Here is an 11,589-nt window from a genome sequence, read left to right as displayed (position 1 = left end):
CCTAAATAAAAGGTTCTCCAACTTTATAGACTGTGCATTTAAAAACAGTAAGAAAAGAATAACTTTTTTTAAAAAAACGTACAAAATCTAGCCACTAGAGGGGGAACATTCCACATAAAAGCTCTTCCAGTGGTCACCTTACAAACATTGCCACAGTAGGAGGGACAAACACTGGCGCCCACAACACAGCTCAAAGCTCAGTGCCACAGACAGTAACCACTGTGTTCCAGTCTTTGGCTTCTCTGCTATGTCCTGAAGGAAAGGCCTTGCTCGTAAGATTATTGACTGTGATGGCCACGATAGTGGGTTTTTGCCACTACCACCTCCAAACCTAATTACAAATGTTCTGGAACAGAAGCAAAGAGGGAGTTGGAAGCTGCCCCCAAACTATTTCTTAAGGAACAAAGCTCTATTTTGAGCCCAGCAGTAGATGTAAGAAACATTAGCCCTGTTTTACAAAGACCAGGGGATTTAGTCTTTTCAGAGCTGTCCTCGCTATGCTTCTTCAGACTTTGATTGAATGTGCACCATGAACACTCCATTGTTTCCTTTTGTTCTTCACAGTGGATCTCGGCCCACCACAATCAACCTCATCCTTTGCATGCATTTGAGCCTGGCACAAATGAGCTGATAATGGACTCTGTGGTCACCAGTATTTCCAGCAAGATGACCATTTCCCATGCACCCCACCCTTCCTCTACTTTGCGTTCTAAAACAAACTCGTGCCTTATTTGAGAGTCACCTAAGCATTGTGTAAAAATAAATTGGCCATTCTGCAGGGAGGCAGAAGGTGTAATCAAAACGTGTCTTTCCGAAAATGTCATGGTCTTAATCTTGGATGTGTCGTTAACTTATGGAAAGTATTAAGCTGTGACAAAGCAGACATTCTGAGTTGGAACTGGATTCAAGGCAATCCAAATCACTCTATACCACTTTAACACCCCGTCTCAATTCTCTGGCTTCTAGACATACTTCCACATAATCTTCAAAGTTTAAATGGGTTGGTTAACTTGGTCAAAGTCACAGATCCAACAAGTAGTGGGACCAGAATGGAAACCTTAGTTGTCTGTGTCCAAAGCCCATATTCTCAACCATAAATCTATTGCCTTGCACTTGGCTGCTTCTCCCTGTAGTAATCTAGAAATCTCCCAGGTTCACCCATGCTTCCTCACACTAAACTCAGAATAAAGTCACCGATTCCATAACATAGCAGCAACAAAAACGACTAGTCTCCAGGTTCCCTCATGCCACAGTTGCCCCCAGGGCACACTGCAGACTCTGAGAGTCCTGGTTTCCTACCTGCTGGGAATAATGAGAAAAAAACTAGTTCCTCTCACCACTGTTGTCCAGGTTAAACTAGACCATGGACATTATACACTCCGCGCAGTGCTGAGCACATAGGTAGGAGGTGCCTGGAATGTTGACTTGGAAGCAAACCTGAAGACCTGGAGCAATCACAATTCATAGCACTAAGATGCTCAAATTCTACCATGGAAGACCCTGACCCTTCTCACTGGCTTTATAATACAGCCATCTCCTAAAGGGAAGACTTGGAGGACACACATGGTCCCAGATCACTGTCGCTTTGAGTGAAGGCTTCCATGTTGAGGAATCTTGCTCGACATGTACCTAATATATGTGGAACTCCTGTGGAAGTCTGCCAATTACACAGACTCCAGCTACAAGACTCATCCACAAACCAAGTTATGTTACAAAGGGTATGTGGAAAATGTGACAACCTGTGGCAGTTTCTTTGAAGGTCATTTAAGCTGTTCTTGTCGTAATTTGAGCTCAGTTCTTGCTGGCTGTCCTCAGGGGAACTGGAGAAGGGCAGGTCACATTCTTTTAAGACAAAGACACAGTTAGTTACTTATGGAATTTTGCTTTTCTCACAGAGAGTTTGCTCTCAAAGTTCTGATTCCTAGAAATGACAGAAGATTCCAAAAGGCTATGCCCATTGGGCTACACACCATGAAGTCTCTGGGAAATTCTACAGTGTGATCATGAGATACTAGGAATCTTTAAAAAGCAAATAATATGTTAATAATGCTGTAAAAATAGTGTGGACTCACTGACCCCGGATGACGCCAGAGATCCTCAGAGCCCTAAACTGTATCGTGTGAAATGCTGAACTAGGGAAACACTACTGCACCAGGGAGCCCTCTCTGCCAAACCCTAAATTATTCCCTTGAACATCACCTTAATCTTTAAATGTAGAGTTGAAGAAGATAGAACCAAGATCCTGGACCTGTAATCACAGAGAGAAGGATCGACTTAAATCACGAGGCTGAACTAAACCAAAATTAAAGCGGCTCAGAAAACACCACAGAGAACATTTCTTCAGCTGATCATGGTCTCTTGAGCCAGCACACTGCCCCCCCCCCCCGCTTTTGTGCTCTCTCCTTCTCAATTGTTATAATCACGAGAGACTTCTGTTCTAATGGAGGTGCTGGGGATCACACCAAGGGCTTTGGACATGCCAGGCAACACTCGCCACTGAACTCCAAGCCCAGCCCAAGTGGCACTGTCATGGTTTGTGAGGTAGGTGAAGGAGGATGAGCTTCAGAATGGCACATGACAGCAATGACCAGATCCAACTTTCCTTCTGCATGTGCACTTTGTGGGACTGACAAATCATGCGCAGCGTAGAAGTGATATTTGCAAATTCAGAGCTCTGGAATGCAACTTTGTTTTTTGTTGTTGTTTTTTAAAACATATTTATTTATTATATATGACTGCATGTCAGAAGAGCACATCAGATCTCATTATACATGGTTGTGAACCACCATGTGGTTGCTAGGAATTGAACTCAGGACCTCTGAAAGAGCAGCCAGTGCTCTTAACCTCTGAGCCATTTCTCCAGCCCTGCAACTTTGTTCTTTAAAGGAAGTCTGGTTCACACGTTCACATGGCCTTAGTCCATTTTTCTGTGTTCATAGCTAAAACCATAACTAACCAGTCCCACCTGACTGATAATACCTTCCTCCCCCTCTGCTTTGCTTTCAACGTGTGTGTGTGTGTGTGTGTGTGTGTGTGTGTGTGTGTGTACATGCATGAGCATGCATAGGCCACAACATGCCTGTGGAAGTCAGAGGACAATTTGCAGGAATCAGTTCCCCTCTTCCACAATATAGACCCCAGGTATTGAACCTGGATATCAAGTTTGGCAGCAAGTGACTTTACTCACGGGACCCCCTGTCTCCTTTAAATAAAAGATTCATGAACAGTAACGAGTACCTACAAACGATGGTCCAAGTGCACTATGCTGAACACTAGAGTTTTTCATCCTCTCCCATAGGTGGGTAGTATCACCAAATATATTTTACCCCAAGGAATGTTACTTGCCTAACGGTGGCCCAGTAAGTAAATGGACACGATGACAAATGACCTCTTCCTTCCACTAAGGAGATTCAAGACAAATTGTCCTGTGTCATTTAAAGATAGATATGATTTGATTTGACAAGTGTGTGAAGGAAACCAACTTGTGGACTCTGAGAAAGCAAACAACAGGCACAAAAGAAATGCAGGCAATCCTTTAACAGCTCATCTCAGAGGTGGCCTCCAGCTGGCTTCACTTTTCCCCTAAGCTGATTCTGAGCTTCTACAGGCACTTTGCTGAGGTGCCAGGGTACCAGGCGAGGAGTCACAGGGATTAGCTTCCATTCCCCTCAGCAGATAAAGCAAGGAGTTTTTCCAACGGAGCCTAGAGTGAGGCAGGAGAGCAATCCTTTCCGACCTTCAATTATTCTGAAAATCCAAAGGTCCAACCAAGCCGCCTTCTCATGAGGATGGTTTTGGGGTCAGTGACCATTTGGGAACAAGTCAGAATCTGCAGTTGGTCATTCCCAGCCCTTAACATTAATCCCTTGAACTTTCTGAACTCGAATGGGGAAAGTTTCAAAATCCAGCATTTCTTACTTTATAACCTACCTAAATATCATCTGTAATGATTTCCCTTAATCAAAAAATTCATTAAACTCTTGTTCTAATTCTCCAAAAAGCACAGTGGAAGCAAGAAGTTCTCTCTGGTTAGCTGCCAAGGTTTCATCCCAGGCTTTTGGAGTTAATCATTTCCACAGTGTTTTAAGCATTAGAAACGCCCAAGGCCAGATTCTGACAAGCCTGTGGAACTAAGGTCTGTTCTGGGGACTTTGTATTACAAGAAGCAAGTTCCGAACAATAAAAATGAAGCCAAGAGTCAAGAACCTGACATTTGCGATACTTGTGGGTATTAACCTGAGAACTTAGTGATGAGGGCGAAGGTGAGGAAAGGGTGCCGTCAATGTCTCTGCTGATTGCATAGTTCTGTTAAATGATTCTAGGCGGGATGGGGTGGGGATGGAGTCATGGCCCTTTATAAGGGACTTCTGGGTAAAACAAGGTCCCTAGGCAAGCTGCTGCCCTTCCTCTCACACACTGCCAGTGTCTACTTGCAGGCTCAGTCATTCTTCACTCCTATGCTGTACTCCACACTGGATTTTTCACTGTGTGTGCATTTTATTCGTTTTTCAGATTCTGTAGTGTCTATGATGTTTTACCGGCTTGTGTGTTTCTGCATCATGAAAATACCCATAGGTACCAGAAGATGTCAGATCCCCTGGAACTGAAGTTACTGGTGGCTGTGAGCCACCATGTAGGTGCTGGGAACCACACTCAGACCCTCTGCAAGAGCATGGCACATGCCTATAACCCCAGGACTCATGCCTATAACTTCAGGGCTACAGAATTTGAAGTTGTAGCTTGGGCCACCAACAGGAAGTAAGAAGTCTGAGCAGGCGCAGGTGCTTGCTGCCTGCCCTGACTACCTGAGTCTGATCACCAGGACACACATGGTAAAAGGAGAAGATTCTCACACATGACCTCCGTGTGTATTGTAGCACATAAACACTCATACACACACACACACACACACACACAGAGAGAGAGAGAGAGAGAGAGAGAAAGAGAGAGAGAGAGAGAGAGAGAGGTAATAAAAATTTAAAAGAAAAGCAAATGTAAATATCTAGATCTATTCTGGAACTGGACAATTTAGCAGTTCCACACTGATCCCACAGCCTCTTGAGAGCGGGCCTCACACAAAGGCTGCTTCAAAGCTTGTGATGTTTTGGGTTTTTTGTTTGTTTTTGCCAGGCTCTGCACTTCCTTTTTCTGACATCTAGCCTACAGGTTCATTCTCCTGTGTGTAAGCCAACACTGGAAAGGAGGAGGAAAAGATGCATGTATAGCATCATTTCAAAATAAAAATAATAATAAAAATACCTCTGTAGTTCCCTAGTAAAATTCTCAAAGCTTCAGAACAGAAAGTGTGATGTTTATTTCCAAAATCTTCCTGGTTCTAATTCAGCTATAGATCTAAGGACATGGAACGAGTTCCAAGTGGAGCTGGAAAACTGGAGATAAAGAGGATTTCTTTACTGAGGGCGACTAAAGGGGAGAATTCCAGGATTCCCAGGGCTAGAGCCATTGTTTCATTTTATGTCAACAATTCGGTCATGAGGGAAGACAGGGAAACAGAAATGACCCCTGCTGACCACTTCACCACAGACTTGCCCTAATCGACACCTACTGAGACAAATAGCACCTACCTTCCTCAAGAGAAATGGACAACTGAAATGTTTTGTTCATGGGGGCGGGGTGTACGAAGGGGGAAAGTTCTGCGTGGTTATGAGCGGTATTCCATCTTAAATTACAGGATGCGCCATTGGAAGTTGGAGAACTATTTGCAATTCAGTCTACAGAAAGTAACTGTCATGCTTGGTAGCCTCCACCACCTCCTGCCACCTCCTCTCCCTTCCAATCATGTTCTCAAGGCCTGGGGAAAGAAAATATGCCTGCCTCCCACTCAACTAATATGTATAACACACTCTTGAAAATAAAGCAAGATTATCAGGAATTCAAGGCCAAAAGAGATTTAAAAAAAAAAAAGAAAAGAAAAAAGCAAACCCAAATTCCTTCTATGCATCAATGGAGACAAGAAACAAAAACTTTTAGAAAGTGACCCAAAATAAGTAAGGGTCACTGAAGGAGACAATAGGCAAACGAAGCTGTTCTCCACACCGGAACTGACCCACCACATAAGTGCTGTGCACGGTAAGCTTTTATTTAATGCAAAAATGGCTGAATGATTAATAAGCAGGAAGTATAGGGCAGAAATTGAGTTACAACACATTTTTAAGTAAACAGGCACAAACTTCCTTTCAATGCAAGAGAAAACCTTATCGATCAACTTATGAAAATCTTCAGGAAATAAAAAAATAAAATACTAGATGTCCTTTGGAGGTGTCCTTCCTTAGTGCAAGGAGTGTTTGATCAGTATCCTAGGGAACTGTTACATTTCCTACCATGCTAAGCTCATCAAAGAACAGAAAATTCAGGTCAGATACTACACAGGCACTCACTGCTTCATACAAAACAGTACCCACATGGCAGCTAAAAACTATAACTCCACCTCCAGGGGATCTGATATCTTCACAAAGACATGCATACAGGCAAAACACCAATGCAAACAAAACAAAAATAAATAAATCATTTTTTAAAAAATGGGCTAGAGAGCTAGCTCAGAGATTAAGAGCGCTGTCTGCTCTTCCAGAGATCCTGAGTTCAATTTCCAGCAACCACATGTTGACCCACAACCATCTATAATAAGGTTCGGTGCCCTCTTCTGGAGTAGAGGTAGAACACTGTATTCATAACAAATGAATTTTAAAAAAGTGAGGACAATACCCTGGATCCGAATTTGACTATTATTTTCTTTCTTTCTTATATTTTTTGGCTCTATATTTCTTTTCGCTCGTTTGTTTTTGAGACAGGGTCTCGTAATTATGTGGCTCTGGCTGTCCTAGAACTCACTTTGTAGACCAGGTTCCTGGCTCAGTTTGACTTTTGATGGAAATGGTCTCCATTAGAAACACATGCCCTAAAGTGCTCACATTCTAAAGAAGGGAAAGCAATTGTCAGGGGTTAGAGGAACACAAGACTGAAGAGCTGAAGAGCTGTAACTCTAGTTACAAACGGCAGTAGGGACTTCACTACAGTCCTGGTTTCATTAAGACACCTCCTTCATAAGTGCCAATGTGAGTTTCCTAAGTAGTCTGCCTCTACCTACGTATTGTTTCTTACGTGCTGTATGTGTGTGCCTGTGTGTGTGTGTGTGTGTGTGTGTGTGTGTGTGTGTGTGTGTGTGTGTACATCTGTGTTTAGGGAATTCGGTCTGATAGTCAACTGTATTGGGGGCGGCTTGGCGCAAGGAGCACGTGGTCTTCTCTGGGGATATGTGACCGGATAGTAGGGTGGTTTCTTGGATGGTGTGAGAGCTGGCAGAGGCACAGCTTGGAGCTTCCCCATTGCTTTTGGGGAATGAGGTTATATCAGCAGTGGAGAGCGGGTCCTGCAGCGGGGAAAAGCAGAGCAGCTGGTGATGCGGCCCAGATTCCTCATTCTGTATTGTAATCATTGTGCACAGATTTTGATATTAATAAAAGGTAACACAATGCCAGACTTTCCCTTTACCTGGCACTCCTGTGTGTACCTTTGTGTGTATGTGCCTGCATTATGTGTGCCTGTGTGTTTGTCTGTGTGCATGCCTGAGTGTCTGTGTATGCCTGAATGTGTGCCTGTGTGTGTGTCTGTGCGTATATGTGCATTATGTGTGCCTGTGTGTTTGTCTGTGTGCATGCCTGAGTGTGTGCCTATGTGTGTGTCTGTGTGTGTATGTGCCTGCATTATGTGTGCCTTTGTGTTTGTGTGTATTTTTTGTGGGTCCATGTGCCTGTATGTATGTCTGTTTGCATATGTACCCGTGTTATGTGTATGTATGCAGTTTTGCAGGAGATAAAAACTTTCAGCATTAATTGCTTGACTGTGCAGTGTCCCACCCAAACTCAGGTTTTGAACATTTAGTCCCCAACTGGTGGTTCTATTTTTAGAGGTTGCAGAAATTTTACAAGGTAATACCGAGCTGGAGGAAGCAGGTCAGTAGAGGTGTTTCTGCAAACATTATCCCTAGGGTCCCTTACCTCTCTCTGCTTCCCGTCTTCCACAAAGTAAATAGCCTCCTCTTTTACATGCTTCTGCTGCCATGATCTGTCTCCACCACAAGCCCAGAATCAGCAGGTCCAAGGATAAGACAAGTAACTAACACATTCAGAATCTCATTTATGGGACGGAAATGTAAAACTGTTATTATTACATTCTGCCTGTTCATATGTCAATGTGTAATATTATGAGAGTATGTTATAGTCACCTAGAAATGTGGTTCTTAAATCCTAGAATATGTTAGGATTTTGATGAAATGTTCTCTAGTACCATGTTGCTGCTAAAAATGCAGCTAGAAGGACTGCCCAAAACTACTCAAGAATATTTATGATGCATAACATTAATTAACAGGGAAAAGAGGCCAAAATATATACTCTATAAAGATGTAGAGCACATTACAGGTGTGTGTGAGTGTGCATGTACACACATACACATAAACAAAGGTGGGAGGTAAGAAGTAAAAACAAAAACAGTACAGGAGTAGTAGAGACTTTAAAAATAAAAACCTTATTTCCTACAGAAGCCACTTCCTACAAATGTTTGTTATTTTTTCCTTTTGAATGGGATTAATCATCACTTACAAGTTTTTAGAGAAACAGTTTATATTCACAAAGTGGCCATAAATGTGTCCACATATACATGACTGCTTTGTTCAGAGGTTGCATAAATACACAGCCACTGTAGGGCACGGTAGTGCATGCCAATAATCCTGAACTTGGAAGGCTGAGGCAAAAAAGGGAGTTCAAGGTCAACCTAGTGAGTTTCAGACCAGGCTAGGTTACAGGGTGAGACCCTATCTCAAAAACCAAAGGTGGGTTAGTAAAATTGCTCTGAGACTAAAGATGCTTGACACCAAGCCTGAAGACTTGTGTTTGATTCCGAAGACCCAACAGCAGACTCTCCCACCAGCTGTCTTCCTGTCTTTGTGCATGCACAAGTACACATGTGCTCAAATGTAGTATGAGGTGAGGGCTGCGTGCCACTGCCCGACTAGCTTAGCCCCCGAAATAACCACACAGAAATTGTATTAATTAAAACATTGCCTGGCCCATTATATCTAGCCTCTTCTTGGCCAACTCTCACATCCTAGTCTAACCCATTTTTACCAATCTGTGTAACAGCACAAGTGTAGTATGAGCTGCGGGCCTGCTTTTCGTCCCACCTGGCTCCCGCCACCAGCTAGCTTTACCCGAAATAACAACACACAAACTGTATTCTTTTAAACACTGCTTGGCCCATTATATCTAGCCTCTTCTCGGCTAACTCTCGCACTTGGACTAGCCCATTTCTAATAATGTGTGTAACACCCCAAGGTGAGCTTATCGGGAAGATTCTAGCCTACGTCCATCCTGGGTCGGAGTTCATTGCATCTGCCGCGGAGAGGGGAGCATGGCCTCTGCTCCAGACAGCAGAGCTGTCGAGTCTGAGCTCACTTCCTCTTCCAGCATTCTGTTCTGTTTACTCCACCCACCTATGTTCTAACCAATAAAATGGGCCAAGGCAGTTTCTTTATTAGCCAATGACCTTCCTCCATCACACGAGGTCGTGGCTTACAGGGAAAAATCCTAACCAGTGTCAGTCTCACACAGGAGTTTCATGGCATCTGCCTGTCTCTGCTTTCTTCCTCCCAGAATTCTGTTCTGTCTTCTCCTACCTGAGTCCCGCCATATCAACTAGGCCAAGGCAGTTTCTTTAATAACCACTGAAAGCAGCACAAATACAGAAGGACCTCCTACACCACTCACACACTAATGTAGTTTTTAAAGTAAAGGGTAACAGCAACAGTGTTGAATAGTTAGTTCTAAGTATTGCTTGACTGACATTTTGAACAGCTAACATGAAGATGAGCCTTTCTTCAACTGCTGGGCTAAAAACAGCGCAGGGACCCGGAAACCTGGGTGGATTCTAAGAACAGGGCTGTTGGATTGAAAGCCATTGCTCTGAAAGAAGTATCTTCCTGGCATTGACGCATCTGCTCACCAAAGCAATGCCCTTGACTTCGAATCCTCTATTGTGGCAAGAAGTAGCAAGGTTATAATGGGTTCCTAACAGAATGTCCTTGCTTCACAGAATAAAAATACCACAAATACCCATGGATCAAAGGTATCAATGAACTTCTGGATGTAAAAATCATTTTCTAGCAAACAAAACATACAAGCATCACATTTTTAAAAAAAGGAAAACATAAAGGAGGGAATGATAAAAAAAAGTTGAGCAAGGAAGAAAGAGTGAAGTCTGATGGGGGGTACCAGTTTATTTGACATAGTGCATGATTCAAAGCATCTGGTATCTCAAAGTCAACGAGATTTCCCATCTCTCTAGTACAATATAACGAACACTCTGAATGCAGTCTGTTCAAGGCCCTCATACCCGGAACTCAACACTTTCCCTAATTAGTACACATTTCACATTCTCTGAAGGCTTAGGGGCGAAAGGGAAAGAGGGCTTCAAACTGTCCCTCTGAGCCAAAGGCACTTAATGCTAAAAGATAAAGGACAGTAGAGTCACTCCACAGGCATTCCTGTGTGTTCAGAACTCTGAACTTGAGTGTCCCCATCACTGGTCCACATGAGATTTGTCACAACAATGTAAAAGACACTGATTTCCACAAAAGAACAAAGTGCAGCAGGAATATAAAAGACTCACACCCTACCCTTTCCTGAAAATAATATAGAAGAGGATTCTCACCTTATATCATTAGTATAACCCATGGTTCACACATGGCAAAAAAATAGCTAAAAAATAATCTGCCATAAATTCTCACTATGCAATCACAATACACTCTGCTCTTACACATAGAATCTGTGAGTTGGAGAGAGTCTCAGAGACCTTGTTGTCCATCCCCTCATTTGATGATGGGGACAGAAGCCCAGGCAGATGAAGTACTGGTCCCCAGGGCCTAGCCCTGTGGCAGAGTCTGGGCAAGACTTCAAGATTTTCAGCTCTCTCCTTCCTCTTCAAAAGGCTCTCAAAGAAAACATGGCGATGATCCCCAAAGATGCACCACACGATAAAGCACAAGCACTGACACACGTCAGCAGTTTGGTCACGCGAGACAGTTCCTTTGGCCACTGGGCAGACATGTTACTCTCTTGAAGTGGGAATTCTCTATACAAGATCTGTTCGGAGTTCGGGAGGAAGCCGGTTGCAAGTTAGAAACCATTTCCTGGATCTGGAAAGGCTCCCGTTGGCTGTCAGTCCACAGAGGGCAGATGGTCAGCCGCACAACGGAATCCCAGGTTGGATGCAGAGCTATCTGGTGTGTTCTGGCTTCGAGCGGCACAGCGGTACCTATAGCAATAGGACTGTAAGAGATAACATGCTGTAAGAGATCTGGAACCTTGGCTTAAGGCTTAGGGCACGAAAGTACCTGGTACAGAGAAGGCAGAGCTCCCTGAAATCAGAGCTCCCCTGGATGGCCTTCCTACACACTCACTGTAATTTACGCTTGGCAAAGGCAGCACATTCAAGAGTCAACCAGTCAGTATTTTTCACCTTAAAAATACTACCTACATAGAGTAGAAAGGCCTCCACCACTTACAACACCCAAAAAAG

At 43.5% G+C, this 11,589-nt stretch overlaps 1 protein-coding gene across 1 annotated transcript in view; it reads right to left on the bottom strand.

The window, feature by feature from the left end:
• Positions 1-10,268: 10,268 nt before the first annotated feature.
• Sumf1 (sulfatase modifying factor 1) overlaps positions 10,269-11,589 on the bottom strand; it is a 92,262-nt gene continuing 90,941 nt past the window's right edge. Inside the window, exon 9 of the mRNA XM_075983291.1 lies at positions 10,269-11,339. Coding sequence (XP_075839406.1) covers positions 11,229-11,339 — 111 coding nt within the window. The 3' untranslated portion in view covers positions 10,269-11,228. The remainder of the gene's footprint in view (positions 11,340-11,589) is intronic.

This window comes from Microtus pennsylvanicus, chromosome 8 (genome assembly GCF_037038515.1).
Source record: "Microtus pennsylvanicus isolate mMicPen1 chromosome 8, mMicPen1.hap1, whole genome shotgun sequence".
NCBI classification, from domain to species: domain Eukaryota; kingdom Metazoa; phylum Chordata; class Mammalia; order Rodentia; family Cricetidae; genus Microtus; species Microtus pennsylvanicus.
The sequence above is the reverse complement of the archived record's forward strand: the minus strand, read 5'-3'. Positions and strand labels throughout refer to the sequence as shown.